The sequence below is a fragment of the Cladophialophora bantiana genome (genome assembly GCF_000835475.1).
Source record: "Cladophialophora bantiana CBS 173.52 unplaced genomic scaffold supercont1.2, whole genome shotgun sequence".
Lineage (NCBI taxonomy): Eukaryota > Fungi > Ascomycota > Eurotiomycetes > Chaetothyriales > Herpotrichiellaceae > Cladophialophora > Cladophialophora bantiana.
In genome coordinates, this window is record NW_015971576.1 from 2,023,328 (window position 1) to 2,040,539 (window position 17,212).

The 17,212-nt window shown below is 51.5% G+C and overlaps 5 protein-coding genes across 5 annotated transcripts; 3 read left to right on the forward strand and 2 right to left on the reverse strand.

Annotated features, from left to right (window-relative positions):
* Positions 1-3,088: 3,088 nt before the first annotated feature.
* Z519_01750 (uncharacterized protein) lies at positions 3,089-4,204 on the forward strand (the record flags this gene model as incomplete). Its single annotated transcript, XM_016759507.1, has 3 exons — positions 3,089-3,486; positions 3,540-3,653; positions 3,703-4,204. 3 exons carry the CDS (start codon positions 3,089-3,091, stop codon positions 4,202-4,204), a joined length of 1,014 nt encoding a protein of 337 aa, XP_016624835.1.
* A 2,352-nt stretch (positions 4,205-6,556) lies between these two features.
* On the forward strand, positions 6,557-9,751 carry Z519_01751 (uncharacterized protein; the record flags this gene model as incomplete). Its single annotated transcript, XM_016759508.1, has 1 exon — positions 6,557-9,751. One exon carries the CDS (start codon positions 6,557-6,559, stop codon positions 9,749-9,751), a length of 3,195 nt encoding a protein of 1,064 aa, XP_016624836.1.
* A 765-nt stretch (positions 9,752-10,516) lies between these two features.
* On the reverse strand, positions 10,517-12,416 carry Z519_01752 (uncharacterized protein; the record flags this gene model as incomplete). Its single annotated transcript, XM_016759509.1, has 5 exons — positions 10,517-10,597; positions 10,720-11,198; positions 11,298-11,735; positions 11,798-12,113; positions 12,171-12,416. 5 exons carry the CDS (start codon positions 12,414-12,416, stop codon positions 10,517-10,519), a joined length of 1,560 nt encoding a protein of 519 aa, XP_016624837.1.
* Positions 12,417-13,802: 1,386 nt separating this feature from the next.
* Z519_01753 (uncharacterized protein) lies at positions 13,803-14,240 on the reverse strand (the record flags this gene model as incomplete). Its single annotated transcript, XM_016759510.1, has 1 exon — positions 13,803-14,240. One exon carries the CDS (start codon positions 14,238-14,240, stop codon positions 13,803-13,805), a length of 438 nt encoding a protein of 145 aa, XP_016624838.1.
* A 998-nt stretch (positions 14,241-15,238) lies between these two features.
* Z519_01754 (uncharacterized protein) lies at positions 15,239-16,772 on the forward strand (the record flags this gene model as incomplete). Its single annotated transcript, XM_016759511.1, has 2 exons — positions 15,239-16,076; positions 16,129-16,772. The coding sequence occupies 2 exons, from the start codon at positions 15,239-15,241 to the stop codon at positions 16,770-16,772; spliced, it is 1,482 nt and encodes a 493-aa protein (XP_016624839.1).
* Positions 16,773-17,212: the final 440 nt, after the last annotated feature.

The window sequence follows — 17,212 nt, forward strand, 5'->3', positions numbered from 1 at the left end:
AGACCGTCATACTCGTGTAAATGGAGAGAGCTTAGTGGCTTCGAAGGTTACTGGGGAATCCCTCGTTTCTGCGCTTCGATGTTCCTGTACGAGTACACACAGGTACAACCTTTCGATGTGGAAGCTTGAAGATACATCGCACAATGCCATCCAGACCTGGGCTTCAACCTATCACCCCGGGCCGTTACAGGGTACAAAGGGGGTTGATCGGTAGATCTGACTCGGAACTCCACTTCCCCCAAAACCGTTTCCGCCTTTCACTGGTTCGCGGGGGATGTTCTGTCCTGCGGAGATGCAGAGATCACTTTTTGTAGCCCCGAGGCGAGGTGTCTTGGGCAGCTTGGTGGCAGACGCTACACGACGAAGCGAAGCGGCAGATCAAATAAACATGAAGGCCAAGAACGGTAAAAGAACCAGCCAATCATAATTCGGCATCCCATGCCTTTGTCAGCGTCAGTCTCTTTATATATCATGGGCTCCGACCTGCTCCGATATATCACTGCCACTTACTGATTCTTAAACCCTTCCACCACCACCACCACCACCATCGCTCTTTCTATCGTCGGCTCACGCATGGTGACAGCTTTTGCATAATGTCCCCGAGATGAAATTGAGAAGTATGAGCTGCTCGACTCGACGGCGGATCCGGTCGTCGAAGATCTCCCATCACCTACCCCCTTTCTTTCTGATACAACATTGCTCTGCCGACAGCTACAACACGTGTTGTTGTCGGATGCCGGTCGGGCCACGCGCTCAGTGGCTTTGGAGCCAGGTACTATTTCGAAAACTTCTCCCTTGATATCGACCACCTAGTTGCAGGACTATTCGTTGTCGCAGTACCAGAGACACACGTGTCGACTTTGGCCCGTAACAAACTGCATCTCCAAAGTACTCGGCTCGATGCTTCCTGACGATCCACGCATCCCACCTAAGCCATGCTCGAACGCTGACTCTCTGTTCCATTCATGGACAACGACCGGTCTTTTTACGCCTTGTTTGCTCTACGCTACAGGACACGACCTAATCGCGCTCGTTGCCACCTCCTGTATCATTCCATCTATGTGGGATCGAAAGCCAGCTGGGCTTTTAAAACCGACATCGTTCTTCCAATGCCGGTAAGAATTGTGACCATTGTCTATAGTCACAGGGTGTCGAATGTCGCGCGAAATCACTCGGCGGCAGCTGTTTACCTCGCCCGGATCGCTCGCCATAGAATTTCATCCCTGAACCCAACACAACATCATTTCTCGTGTTGATAAATTGCTCATCGCGTTTTTAATGCTTTGGATACAGCCAAAGCCTCACAAAAGCTTCCGACATCTAAAGATGCTTTGTCTCTATTGGCGAACTCCCCACTTGGACTGCATCCGGCCGCGAGAACGGAATCGGAGCTTGAATGTTTGTGGCATTGGCTTACAATGGGGCGGCTCGATCCCGACTACGTCTCCTACTCTGATGAGAGGACCCAACGCTCCCGCCGATTAACCCACAGATGATGGAGGGCGTGCAACCTGTTGTCCAGGACTACCTTCTCGCCGGAGGGAGCTCAGCCTTTCGTATCATAGATCCTCGAGGCCCTTCGAGACTGGTCCCACCGATATTTCGAGTACGGACTCATGATTTACGGATGCTACCCCAATGAATGTGCTCTCTGAGTTCCTCACCAGTCAAAACCGTCGGAATTGGGACCATCGTCAAGACTCTAGATATGGAGCTGGGAGAGATTAATAGGACGTTCAATGTGAACGTTGAGAGACTCATCTCACGCAGGTTACGGATTCTCACTTGCCGCTTCGAGACTGAGCCATCAAACCTGCACCGACTGCTTCTAACTACCCTTTGGAACCCATCACAGGAAAATGCTGCCGCGCTAGGACTCGTGAATAGACAGCTTGGCCACGTGCCTTTCCGGGAAGACGGTCATTGACACGATGACCGCTCTAGCTGTCTACAATGTCTAGAGTCCTGTTGCTGCAGTATCGCACGTATGGAGAAGTAACTACTAATGCTTTGCCTAGCTGCGCACCCATAGCTTCTAGAATCGGCTAAAGACATCGTTCCTCTGTGGGGGAATGATCTAAAGCTGAGAGATTAGAGGACCATGGCCTGAGCCACAAAAAAGGCTACTGATCTGTATATGGAATTGCTGAACGGTAAGGCCACCTGCGAGCACCAAGCTGTTCTTATCTTGCAGAGGCGGAGCAGAGGAGCAGAAGAGCAGATCAGCACGACACGTACGGCGGAGCGGAGCAGCCTTGGCGATATCTTGGCACTGGCTGACGCTGCTTTGCGTTGTTCTTCTCGAGCTCATTCCCGTCTGTCTCTAGTCGGTGTCTAGCTCGCCTCCACGACTGAATGACCGTGTCTAGTCGGCCTAGTTACAAAGCACAATATTCTCATTTTGACCTCCATCTGCCCTGTTGCAACGGGCTCCGACCCTTAATTGAGATCCTTCTCTCTTATGTGGACCTCCAATGGAGCGAATCAGCCCCGCGCTGCATATGTCAGCAAACGGACCTTGGTTGTGATAGGCCGTCGCGAGGCTACAGGCATGCGGAGATATTCTGTTCTTGTTTACATTCCGCGAGCTCCAGATTATGAAGCTGGCAATGACGCTTCCTGGTACATCCGTCGCAACTGATGGTAGCCCGAACCTGCAGGGCCCCTCTTGATACAGATTCACCGATCTCCAGCTGGCTAATCAACCGGGCGCAATTAGCTCTTTCGCGATACTCGGAGAAGGATGAAATCGCCCGATGTCCCTTTTTGGAAGCGTTGCACGAGCTGAAATTGGACAATGGAAGCTGCGAGTGTGCACTGCTTGCCATGTTCCGGGAAGCCCTCGAAAAGACCCTGTCTGATGGGTCCTCCGTGGATAACTAAGCCCTCGGATCTTGCATGCACCGGCTTGTCATACTCAGAGCTGCTCTAGCTGGGGAGAGCTACACAGAAATGTCCTTGGCCTGCCGACATTAAAATCTGCAGGATTCGTCGAGAATCAGTTCTTTTCTCTTCTTCAGCATCTGGTACTGTTCCTAAGCACAGCAGCCAGACCTTCGCTATTGAAATTCTCCCATTGTTGTTCACGATGCCGTCAACTATGTCCGCAAAAGTCCTCTCTTTCGTCGCAGCTGTCGGCGTTGTTGCAGCTTTGCGTCCCAACACCACAACCATCTGCGACTACTATACTCCTCTCCTGCTCGGGAAAGAGAACACACCCGCCAACCAGCAAGAACTCATGGCGTTAATCACCCATACTTTTATTCTGGGCAACTACACTACCCCTAACGTCGGGGTCAAGGTGGACGGCATCGCAGGCCCCTTCACCTACGAAGGCCACGACATCAACCTTCTCCCATACTTCACCGGCGGATACTACTCGACCAACGAAAATGGAAAGCCCGTTGTAAAGAACTTCCTTGATGATGGTGGAGCTGGAGCACTGCTTGCCAACAAGCCAGCCAACACCACGACCTCTAATCAATAGTATGCACCCGAAATCGCATTCGGCTATACTCTGCTTACATCTGACTTTGCAGCAAACTCCTTACCCACGTGTATCAGTACTTTGGCGACTTTTACGGATGCTCCCAGCAGGGAGGTCCTGACTTCCCACACTACCAAGGTGTCGCCAGCATGTGGGAGGTGCACAAGTAAGCGTCTTTCACGCTTACCCGATAATTGAGCACTGATGGTTTCAAGATTCATGGACTCCAACATCTGGGAATCTGGCTATTTCAATGAACAGATTGTGCTTGCCGGAAAGTCTATCGGATTCGAAGAGCCAGACGTCAACTTTACTCGAGAGGCGCTCGACCAGACCTTTACCTACCGCTGCATTCCCCCGGCAGCCGTGATTCCTCCATCCGCCGGACCTCAGCTCCAGACCATCTGCTCCGATGTCAACAGCTGCCCCCTTGCAGCAAATGCAAACTGCTCGGCCTACCCAGACAATGGTGTTGTCCCTTATCCTACGATTGCAAACGTCTCACTTCTGCAGGGTGTCCCCAAGGAGAATGACACGCTCGGTCTGAGCAGCACATCGACCTCTTCTTCCACGAGCGCATCGGCTACCGCTAGTGGGTCAGCAGCAACTCCCAGTACCTCTAGCACCAACGCAGCTGCTTACACTTTGGCCGCAGGAAACTCAATGATGGCCCTTGGAAGCATGGTGGCCCTTTTGGGCATGAGTCTCTTTCTGTGAGCAATGGCGGTTGGAGAGACTGGTGATGTCGCAAAACAGTGGACCATGTTGTAATGGACAAACACATGAATGAAATAGATGGAAACCGTTGTAAATAGACAGGGCAATCGGATAGTCCGGTGCAAGAGCATCTATGTAAGTACATACTTGATGCACTGCAAGATGGGAGCGAAACGCATATCTCCTTTCGGGTCAATCATCACACTGTAACCCCGTAATTCAAGCAATGCATTCATTAATTCCGGCGTCTGTCGCCACATCTGCTCGGCATCCTCGTGTTTTTCCTTATCGTCCAGTATTGATGCGGGGTTGTTCATACTGTTTGGTGCATCCACAAAATGCGGGACACGAAATGAACCGGAGTTTACTGTATAATGGAAATATGGCGTGCAGAAATCTGGCCAGTGTTCAGGCTCAACCTGCACGGGATATATGAATAATCGTAACAGTAGTAATAATTATAATAATAATAGGCATATCCTATCGCGTTGGCCTGCCTCTTAGTGGGAGTTCCAAACATTTCGTCATGGAAATCGGGGTACATGCGTCACAGCTCAGACTGTTTCGAACCTTGGGTGATCGTCTTCTCCCATCTCGTTTTTAGAGATGATAGGGTTTGAGATGCCCGTTAAACAGGATGCTGACCTACTGAAAGCGGATGTGCGCAATTCGCACCACTGCGAGGTGGACGCTCTATCGCTTGGTCATCTTACTCCATACTTATTGCCAGTGTAGATATCTGGTGTTATAATCGCCGGTTTGCGGTACATATGCTTCGGGGCTTTGGCCACTCATGCCAACTTGGCCCATCAGTGGAGATTCAAGGGGATTTGACAGGTCTTGTGCTTCCCAGGAGTGCTGAAAGCAGGCTTCGAAATGGCTAACTCCAAGTCTTCATGAATTTAAGAATTAGGATTGGTGATTGCAATGGAATCTCTCCCTTATGCGAGAGCGACTGTGAAGCAAGAATTAAGGCATACGGGAAAGGGGCTCGGCGACGACCGTGAACAGGTTTACAGCCCGTAAGGATTCCTTTTGTAGATGAAAGACAACTAACTGGGATCAGAATTGCCCATCCTAGGTACCACATCACTCCAGATGTCATTGAGAACAAAAGAAACCAAGCTTGAGACTCGAGCGACGCACGATGAACAGCCGTCAGCTGTCACATGCTATCTTGACTAAGAGCTACTCAACGACCTTCCTCAACACTTCCCGTAGTCGCCTCAGGTTTGAAATTGCGCTGGTCTGCGCCTTACCGCTGGAAAGTCGAATGCGTGCAGGAAGGTACTTGACAAGTACTCGGAATATGTCGGCAAGAAATACCGGAGAGCCCCCAAACAACCTAATGTCTACACAGTTGGTGTGATAAGGCGGAAGGCCGGGAGAGGCGAGCATCATCAGCCTCGTCAGACCCATCACTCTCAACCACTCTCGTCACTTCCCCATAGCTCAAATTCTGGAGAGAGCTCAATCCAGCCCAAGATCTCATAGTGATATATCTCTGCTATTGTGCATTTCTGCGGGTCCTCATTTTTCTTAAAGCTAATCTCCCTTTCGATCCCACTCATAGCAGGAGGATGCTCACCCCAGGCCTTGTAGCGGATAGTACTTAACTTCGGGAGGCTTTCACACACCTCTTCTGCCTCTAGATTCAGAGGGACCGTTAGCCAAAATGGGAACCAAAAACGGAATATCACATAGCTAATCTCGAAATTTAGCCCCATCCCCCACCCTCACATTGCGTAGTTACGATAGCATAGTCTGTAAGCCAGGGCCAGGAGGCTCCATGAGTTGATGTGGTACGGGTAGTTGAGGGAAACTCGGGTCGGCCCACTCAGCCTCGTAGTTCTTCCTTCCTTGGATTGACAACAGTTGGCCCAGGACGGGCCACTGCCCACCAGTCAACCTTCTTTTGCTGCCTTTTCAGTTTCAGAGGCCGGGCGGGCATTTCCTTGAGGTTTTGTCCTTTAGAACATAGTCTCGCAAGAGGAGGATGTCTCATATCGTAGCCCTGAATCAATACAGGTCAGGGACAGCCTCGCACCCAAGGGCTAGAGTAGTACTGCTGCCAGCAGCAGCAGCATGGCACTTCACCACGCAGTCACGTCAGCTTTCGTCTGCAACATGCAAACAAGTATTGTCTTGGCGGCCCTGAGCAAGTACAAATGTACCCAGCGAGCTAGATAGGACCACCTGACCGTCGGATTAACCTCTCTTGGCGCCTTTAAATCCGGCCGAGAAATTTCCGGGGCCTTCGGATTTTTGGAGATTTTCTGCACTGGCTGGAATTTAGTTTTGTCTGCAAGGTGCGACGCTTGGTCAGTGACCAGCAGCGAATCTGCGAGCCTAATGTCGAAACCAAAACATCGTCCTGGTGGCCCGCCTTCGCATGGGCCTGGGCAGCCTACCAACAAGCATTCCCTAGTCGACGATCTGCGAAAGACAATCCAACGACGCTACAAATTCTCCGACCCCGACGATGTCAAAGAGAAGAACAAGAAGAATGGTCGCAATAAGGATGACGAAACAGTGGCAGAGCGAGGTAAAAAACGTGATCGCAGTGGCAAGATCCTTGCCCAACAACACAAGGACGATTCCGGCCATGAAACTGGAGGAGAACCAAAGGACGATGTCTGGGAACAGGAAATGAAGGCTCTTGGTGGAACGGCTGAAGACTTGGAACTCTTGGCAGACGCCTACTCCGAGTCGGAGGTCGAAGGGGACACCTCACAGGCAGGCCTCGAGAATCTAAACAAGGGAATGAAAAACATCCTCAAAGAGATTGCTCTCGCCCAAGGAGAGATTCGCGACGATGAAGCCTCAAGCGGGCCCAAAACAAACAATGAAACCAATGGGAATTCCCTCTCCGCGGAACATGCTTCTCAACAGCAACAGGCAGACAAAAGCGGACGAGGCAAGAAAATTCGGCTTGTATGTGAACCAAAGCCGGACTGGTACAATGTCGCCGACGCGGATGTCGACACAACGAATTCTCCTAAACACACTGTGTCCAAGGGGTCAATCGACGAGCTCCACGAATTTGCCAAGTCTCTTCTTGATGAGGACAATCAGAAATTCAAGGAAATGCAACAGTCATCATCCGCCAATGCCTTCTACAACACCGTCATCTCATCGGGAACCTTGTCGGACAAAATATCAGCTCTGACGTTGGCCGTGCAAGAGTCACCTATTCATAACATCAAAGCCCTTGAAACCCTGATCGGGCTCGCTCGAAAGCGGAGTCGTTCCCAAGCTGTTGATGTGCTCCGAGCGCTCAAAGACCTGTTCGCTCAAGGTTCACTTCTTCCCGAGTCGAGAAAGCTTTACGCATTTCAAGCCCAGCCTGCCATCCCGTTTGTGCTCGGGAGTGTCAAATCCTGGAAAAGAGGGAATAAACTGCCCCGGGGCCTTGAACAAAGACATCTCGTGTCGTGGGCTTTCGAAAGCTGGCTGAAAGAGCAGTACTTCGAAGTGCTCAAAATCCTTGAAGGATGGTGCAATGACGAGATTGAATTCTCCAAAGCGCGCGCCGTCAACTACGTGTTTGAGCTACTCAAGGAAAGACCGGAACAGGAATCAAACCTGCTGCGTCTCCTTATCAATAAGCTGGGGGATCCTGTCAAGAAAATCGCCTCTCAGTCTTCTTATTTACTGATGCAACTGCTGCTCGCCCACCCTGCTATGAAGATGGTAGTCGTGTCCGCCATCGAGACCGACTTCATCTTCAGGCCCGGACAGACCCTGCATGGGAAATATTATGCAGTCGTTACTCTTAACCAGACAGCATTGAGTGGGAAGGAAGAAGATGTAGCGACAAAACTCCTCGACATCTACCTTGGACTGTTTACCAACCTCTTGAAAACCGACAGAGGCACCGCAAAGAATGAAGACGACACGGATCCCTTGCAAGGTAAAGGCCGCAAGAAAAAGAACCAAAAGGCCCAGTCCCAACGGGGCCAGCCTCAAATCGAAGAATTGCGTGACAAACTCATCTCCGCTATCCTCACTGGCGTCAACCGAGCATACCCTTACACGAACAGTAGCGCCAGCAGCAGCGCAGCCTTCACCAGCCATCTCGACACGCTGTTTAAAATTGCCCATTCGGCAAACTTCAATACGAGCATCCAATCCCTCATGCTCATCCAACAAATATCCCACTCTTCCCAACATAAAGCATCAAGCGACCGCTTCTACCGTGTATTATACGAGTCTCTTCTGGACCAGCGCCTCATCACCGCGTCAAAACAGCAACTCTACCTGAACCTGTTACATCGTGCCTTGAAGGCCGATTTAAGCGTGAAAAGAGTAAAGGCATTTGTGAAAAGACTTGTGCAGGTGTTGAGCCTGCATGAACCGTCGTTCATCTGTGGCGCCTTTTTCCTGATCCAGGACCTCGAGAAGACGTTTCCTTCACTAGGCAGCTTGATTAATGAACCGGAAGATCATGAAGGGGATGATGTAGAGGTGTTTCGGGACGTCCTGGACGAAGACGATGTCAACCAAGCTGATCCAGTTGCCACGAATGGTCCTTCAGATTCAGAGCAATTACAACGAGGTCATGTCTACGACGCCCACAAACGCGCTCCAGAGCATGCTAACGCGGACAACGCGTGCCTTTGGGAACTCCTTCCTTTCCTCGCACATTTCCATCCTTCTGTCTCCGTTAGCGCTGACCACGTATTGCGCCACCAAACACTCCCCGGAAAACCTGACCTCAACCTACACACGCTATCTCACTTCCTCGACCGTTTTGTCTACCGCAACCCGAAGTTGTCGAGCTCGGGTCTCAGAGGCAGCAGCATCATGCAACCCATGGCGACGGACAACTCGCACGCTGTCCTCATCGCCGGGACGGCGGATGGGAAGAAGCAAACACCGGTGAACAGCGAGCAATTCAGGCTGAAGAAGAGCGAGGAAGTGGCCGCCGAGGACGTCTTCTTTCATCAATACTTCACCAGCTTGAAGGGCAAGGCCGAAAATAGGGACAAACTGAAGAAGGAGAAAAAGAGAGGTGACATAGACGAGTCCGAAGCGGATGATGAAGACGAAATATGGAAAGCCATGATGCAGAGCGCGCCAGACTTGGAGGGTGATGAATTTGGGGACAACGATGACGTGGACCTCGACTTGGCGGACTTGGAATCAGATGAAGGAGAAGGCGAAGACGAAGACTTGAGCGAGCTGGAAAACGAGGATGAACCCGAAGGAGATGATGATGAAGGTGTCGATATCGACCCTGCCTTCTTTGACGATGGGGACGACGAGGGTCTCATGGACATGGACGTCGCCGCGGATGACGAGGGCGACGAGGACGACGATCACGGGTCAGCAGACTTTGCAGGCTTTGATTCCGATGCCGACGCTCCACCACCAGCAGCCCCCGCCGCCAAGAGGATCAAGAACGGCAAGCAGCCGGAGGAGGTCGCTGTCGACAGCAACAAGGCCAAAAAGGCCAGGTCAAAGAAACTGAAGAGCCTGCCCACGTTTGCTTCGGTCGAGGATTACGCGAAGATGCTCGAGGACGACGAGGATGAGGATCGCTAGATGCCCTTAAATACATACCGAGACACCTCGGATACCGAGTACCTACCAATACCTACCTACCAGCGCACCTATCTTGTACGTATCCTCTGATAGCACACTCGTGAGCGAGCGAGCGAGTAGGACACACCCCCACGCCCCCACACGTAAGGTTTACACGACTTATGATTATGAGCCTATACAGCTTTTATTTATTGCTTTGAACGATCGAGCGTATTTCTTTCCTTTCCTTTCTTTCATTTTTCCCCCCTCATTTTCTTGAGTTTCAGTTATTTTGGTCAGCATCTTTTTCTAGAGGTTCGTCCAGCATCAATCTGCAATCAATCAATCGCTCAAACCAGCATTCGTGTTTCGGTGTGTCCTGTGAGCGTCCGGGCGTGCGTGCGTGCGTGCTTGCCGGCGTGTGCGTGTGTTTTTGTGTCGTAGCAGCATAAACAACATCACCAATCATATCGCCCCACAATAAGTGATGAAGGATTCTCGGTTTGGTGGGGTTTCGAGAATTAAGTCACACAGGGTGAGAATAAGGGCGTTGGTGATGTTGTTGCCGCTCCTTTGTTCCCGTTCCTCTGGTCTGATTTTTGTTTCTTTTTGTTGAACGAATGCGATTGGAAGGGCAACGGGGCCGAAGATCCTTCGAATGCTGCTCACCTCAAAAAACAAAAAAGAGAGAAGAGGGAAAGGATCGTGTGATTTCCCATTTAATTAATTCCTTCCGTCTGGTCTTCAGGGGTTGTACGGACGGAGTACTGTGGCAGGGTGTTGTGGCTAGACCGAGTTGTCGGCGCAGGTAAAGACGCCTCTGACGTTTCCGTTCTCGTAGTCCAGAACAATACTGTCGACGGAGGCCTAGGTCCGATCGCTCACATTAGTCAAATGTCCTCGAGCCAAAAAGGTATAGATTGATGTTCTCCGAGAAAAGCGCCGTGGCGAGCCTAGAATAGGGAAACCTGGGGAGAATCAGTACTCACATAAGTGCCCACGCCCAAAAAATAGAACCCCACAACAATGATGAATATGTTCATCAGAAACCCAACCCATCCACGGATGCCCCTCTTCCGCCAAAACCCCGGTCCCAAGTCCGCGTACCGCATGCGCACGTACGCGACGCCCCAGAAGATCCAGCCGAAAAAAGAATCGAACAGACTGCTCATCAGAGAAAGGAGGTCGGCGAAGAAGGGGATAACCTCGGCGATGATGAAGGCCAGAACCCACGTCGCCCCCAGAATAGCGGCCCAGGATAGCCAGCCCACGGCGGTGTGCGAGCTCTTGTGCCGCGTACCGTCAAAGAGGCGGAAGAAGACGAAGCGCGCGGACACGGAGGCGTAGAGGACGCCGAGGAAAATGAGCGTCGGGATCATGAATGAGAAGGATATCTTCTTGTATATGTCGTTGCCGAGACTGCCGAACGCGGGCGCTGTGTTGTACTGGGTGCCTGTATAGCCATAGACTGGACAGAATTGTGTTAGTGTCAAATTGCAGTTTCCTCCGGCTGCGTGGTGTGCACCGGGTCGAAAGGTGCTGGGAATTGTCTGGCGCAAGGACTTACCAATGCCGCCAACGAGGCTGAAAAGAATGATTTCGCAGATGGTAACCAGCCAAAGCGCCTTGCGGAAATCATAAGGGTTCTTCATCTCGGCAATAAAACTAGGCAGCGTGATCTGTCCGATAAATGTATAGCTGATGTTCAGGAAGGCGTTCATTCCGGAAACGAACGTTGTCCCCGCCAGTGGGACTGCAAGAACGAGTGGCTCGCCGCCTTGCTTTACTCCCAATGCGTTGACGTGGTTCGGGTCCGGATCGTAGCCAGCTGTACCATGCTTGCCTTCTGCGCCGGCAAAAGCAGCAGCGAGGATAACGCTAACGAATGTGAAGAAAGCCGAAAATGCGGCGAGTTTCGACAGAGCACTGAAGGTGCGCGGCATCGAACAAACCCATGAAACAACGGCGCCAATGGCCGCAAAGCCAACGGTGCAAACGCTGTGGCCTAGACATAATTTAATCTCTTCAACGGGGCATAGGGATTTCACGGTAGACCGAAAGACATACCGCTCATGGTATTGAGATAGCGCGAAATGGTGAGGACGTGGAGCCCTTGAATGAAGGTGTTGTTCAAAATAAACATGACCGCCGTAAAGTACCAAGCCCATTTTGAATTCCAGAACAGCATCTGTCCAATATCACAGACGTCTCTTGTTTCAGGATGACGGAGACAGAATTCCCAGACAACCAGAGACGTGTAGAGGACGAATGCGGCCTGGACGACTGTAAGGATAATCCCCGGCACCAGACCAAGGACTGAGTATGAATATGGGAAGGACATGATGGCCAAGCAAATATATTCAGAGAAGAGCAGAGCAGCAGTCTATTGTCCTTGTCGTCAGCACTCCCGGGGCATCTGGTTCGGAACAGTATAATCAACCTTCTGCCAGGAGCAAGTCCTATATTTGATGGCATCATTGGCCTCCATTGCGACCAACTTGCCGTACTCATCCTCCGAGCCTGATGTATCGGGCAAAGAACCGATCTTGGGGGGCGGACCGATCCTGCTCATCTTGCGACCATGTACCATGGTGGAATCGCGTCTCATTTCTATGTCGATGGCATCATCAGGCTTTAGGACGTTGCCCTCACCGAAGCCAGGTTCTTTCTTTTCATAGTCGGCCATTTTAGCGCCAGTGGCTTTGCAATGCCCGTTGTGGTTGGTGTTGAAGACCAAGGAGAAGAAATTGATCAACGCCACTTGAACGCGCGAATGACCCGTATGAAACAGGTGTAAAATAGAGAATCAGGACTGAGACACGCTGTCGCCTGCATGTGACTGCTGGAAAGATCCGTTTTACAGAGGGGTAGAGCAAGATCCGACCTGGTCTTTCCACTCTTGGGGCGAAGAATACGGAGAGATCAGAGTCTCAGTAGCGAGGAAAATGCGCTTTTAAGGCCAAACCTTTTGCTTTATTGGGGGGGATGAATACCAAGCTTACAATGTAACAGGGCAAGAAAAGCTTAGACAGGGAGCAAAGGTTGACAAGGTTGAGGAGGGACGGGAATGCAGTCCAGCAATGCGAGGGTAAAGTATGGAGACAGTCCACACAGATCCTGGTACTCTGGATGTAGGGATGGTAAACAGCACGCAGCATGGTGACGACAGCAGCGTTGCAGTTGTGTAAAAGGCTGGCGATCGACCATCCCACCAATCAACCAGAACGAATCGGGAAAGCCACATTGGTGACTAGGACCCATTAAATATGGCCCAAGATCTGGTGAGGTTAAGCGGGAGAAACAGGAGGAGATTCAAGGCGTTAGGAGAGGCGGGAGAAGCTAAGCGGTGCGGGATGCGGGACGGTAGAGGGCACAAAATGGGCACAGGGGATCCAATAAGGAAGAACGAGAAGTTTTGGCATCGGCTTGTCAGGCCAGCCGCTTCGCCGTCAGCATTGGCAATGGAGCTTAGAGGAGCTTGGTAGCCGCTTGGTAGCTGCTTGGTAGAGAGCTGATGGCGAATGGATATGGGTCCAATTGCCGTCTCCCGAGAAGCATGTGGTGACGCTGGTGGCGGCGGCGACATGTGGGATGAACAAGAGAGAAAAATGGATCAGAAGAGAGGTAGAAAGCGAACGAAAAGGCTTTATTTAAGCAGATATGGATTGACAAAAGTGGCGCTGAGATGGTGAGCTTGAGGAGAGTGGAGGGAAAAGAATGACAATGAGAGAGACCGCCGGAGAGAACGGATAACGGCAGTGTCATTCATGTCATTCAAGTCATTGCATTCTCACTATGACTTTGTCCTTCTGTTGCCACCTGTCGAGCAAGCTTGATTCAAACACAAAGTGGCACACTGAAAAGCCCTTGACTTACATCAAGCACGTTGGTTGTCTTTTGGGAATAGTAGCCCTCCATCATTCATCCTATTCTGTTAATGATACTCAATATACTACTAGTCTCTTTGACGTGATTGAGTACTCTTGCGGTATATAGTCCCTGATAGACTGTGCCACTTGCTTTGGCATTCGGCTTGGTACCTATGGCATGCATCTCTTCTTCATGGCCCTTCTCACTTCTTCTCCCACATCTCTTCCCCCGTCTGGCCCAGTTTGCCAATCCACTGCATCATGGTGTGGCTGTCAATGAAATCATACTGATCCTGCACCAACTTGCCGTCCTCGGTCATGGTCAGAGTGATGATATACTCGTTGTCGTATGGGCCCGCATCGGCGGCTCCTTTGGCGTGCAAGAACAAGGCAACCTTGCGTGTGGCCTGGTCGACAATGGCATCTGTCATCTCCGCGTGGTAGGAGTGCATCATCTTGAAGACCTCGACATTGAAGGCGACATACTCGTCGTTGTTGCGTGTCGGACCCTTGACTGAAGACGGCCCGCCTCGATGTGTACAGGATGGGCTGCAACAAGCTGCGATGGACGCAAAGTCGCGCGAGTTGTGGGCGTCGAGGTACTTTTTGGCAGTGTCGAGGAGTTGCTCGCGCATGGACATGGTGTCTTGTCTGTTGCGATCGACTCAGCAATTCTTGTAGTTATTGACGATATCGTGATGTCTCTGCCTCTGCACCTAGATGTTAATTAGATTTTGATCATGTCTGTGGTATTCTGGCGCGAACAGAAAAGCCTAGACGGCGCTGGCGGCCTGACGATCCAAGTGCCTCCATTGACATGCGAGACCATATCGTAGGTTGAGATGACGCCGCGATGTGAGTAGTAAGTGGCCTTTTTTTTTTTCCAAGGGGAATGTTTTACCTGGCCGATTGGAGTATGTTCATATACAAAGGACATGCTCTTGCTCTGCATCCAATCTGCATCTGAACCTTCACCTGGAGGCGTTGAAAATAGCAACCTGGAATTCATGCGATTCGTCAGTGCTGCCGGCCGCGTCATGTCATACTCATTGCGGGCGGCGGACGGCGGACACATGAGTGGACGGCGCAGACTGCGCGCTGCCAACTGCGCCTGCGACTGCGCACGCAGGATTATGGGCTGATGAGACTGTGGGCTTTTCCAGCCGAAATCAACTGTGAATATGTGACATCTTTCCTGTGCTGCTTCAGCTTCAGTCCAGCCACTCCATTGACCCAGTGCGAGGCCATCTAGACCTCACTTCTTCACTTTTCTTTGTCAAACAAGTTACCGAATCCTACGTACTGGGAATTTTAAACATTTTACACTTGGCTTCATCCTTCTCGGCTTCCCCCTTCTAGCAACCCACCACACCTTCAATCCGACTTCTCTCGCTGTTGCCCTCAGACTTGTCTCTCCTTCCACCCTGTCCTCCCCTCGTTCAGCGGGCTCGACCTTAATCTCAAGCCCTCCCGAGTCTCTCGCATCCACGTGTCGACAAAGATCTCCCACCTCCAGCCTCCCTCGTTCAGCCGCCACCCACGATTTCCTGGCTGACCCAGTTCCTCCGAGACGATCGCCGGTGGAAGAGCTGCCTCCCAGCGGGGATACAAGGCTGACGGGGTGTGATGAGTTGGAGGGATGAACAGGCATCACGCCTTTACCAATGGCTACGCCGCCAACAAGAAACGAGATGACGATATCTACCGCCCGTATCACGACCGCTCTGACCTCGAGAGCAAATATATCTGGGGCATGCCTGATCTAGTCGAGGACGAGAAGCCAGATTCTTCCTTCAATCGCAGGTTCGAGCCTCGAAAACGAGCCCTTCACACTCGGTCTCGTCTGATCCGCCTGGGCTTGATCCTCCTGGTCACCTTCTCCATAGCCTTCTACTTCTTCTTTCCCTCCACATCCACCTTGTCGCTATTATCGACTAGTTCGGGCAGTTTGTCTCAGTACGATGACATCGAGACATTACGGTACTATGACCTCGAGGATGTACAGGGGACCTCAGTGGGCTGGGAGAGGGAAGAGCGAGTCCTCCTCTGCACCCCCCTCCGAGATGCCGCACCGCATTTGCCCATGTTCTTCGCCCATCTAAGAAATTTCACTTACCCTCATCACCTCATCGACCTGGCCTTTCTTGTTTCCGATTCCAAAGACAACACCGAAGAATTGCTCTCCCAAATGCTCGAAGCACAACAAGCCGACCCCGATCCTTCACAGCCATACGGGGAGATTTCAGTCATCCACAAGGATTTTGGGCAGGCAGTCGGTCAAGATGTAGAAAGCAGACATGGGTTTGCGGCACAAGCTAGCCGAAGAAAACTGATGGCGCGAGCACGGAATTGGCTGCTCAGCGCGGCTCTGAGACCATATCACAGTTGGGTCTATTGGCGTGATGCCGACGTCGAGACGTGTCCCTACACTATCATTGAAGATCTTATGCGACATGACAAGGATGTGATCGTGCCGAGTGAGTCTTACCCTACTACTAGATTATGTTTAAAGCTAACCGGAAGGAAAAGATATCTGGCGGCCGCTGCCTGATTGGCTTGGGGGTGAACAACCATACGACCTCAACTCCTGGCAAGAATCCGAAACTGCCATTGCCCTCGCCGAGTCCCTTGACGAAGACGCTGTCATTGTGGAAGGCTACGCCGAGTATGCCACATGGCGGCCTCATCTGGCATACCTCCGCGACCCCTACGGAGACCCCGACGTAGAGATGGAACTTGACGGTGTGGGTGGGGTCTCGATCCTCGCCAAAGCCCGAGTATTCCGTGCCGGAGTACACTTTCCCGCCTTCTCCTTCGAAAGGCACGCTGAGACAGAAGGGTTCGGAAAGATGGCCAGGCGTATGAAATTTTCCGTCGTCGGTCTTCCGCATTACACTGTGTGGCATCTGTACGAACCGTCTGTGGATGACATCAGACACATGGAGGAAATGGAGCGTGAGAAGCGCGAACGGGAAAAGCAGGAAAAAGAAAACGCCGAACAGGTCAAGAAGCTCGAGGATGAGTTCCAACAGGTGGGTTCTCAGTGGGAGCAGGACAAGGAGGCCATGGCGGCAGAATCAAAGAAAGAAGGCGCGCGCATGGTCAACACGAACAGTGAAAAGGGCGAGAAAAAGGCGTCAGCCGCCAAAGGCACAGACGAGGACGGCACCTGAAAAGGACTAAGAACGGATTTTATGCAACAACTATTGCTGGTGGGTGGCTACCTGCCGAGCTGAACGATACAGAGGTCTCGGGTAGAGGATCATTGAATTCAGGAAAAAGCAAAAAGATCATGGGTCATGGGATACGGGATAGAAAACGAGCGATCCAACCATCTTGAGCAAAGCATGATGGGCGTACATGGACGAGAGTTTAGGGGGCGTTCTGTGTCAACCATTTCGGGGCTCAGGGATTTTGGGCAACCTCTACGGTGGCTGAGGCTCTTTTTGGACCTGTACACAACATCTTTGAGGGACGTTCGGCGGCCAATGCTGCCCTGCTTGGGGAGGTTATCACTACCAGGAAAAGGATATGCCATGGTCGCGGATGCCGTGACCCAAGGGCAACTGTGAGAATATGTCGGACAAGTAGTCCAGATAGATACTTCATCTCA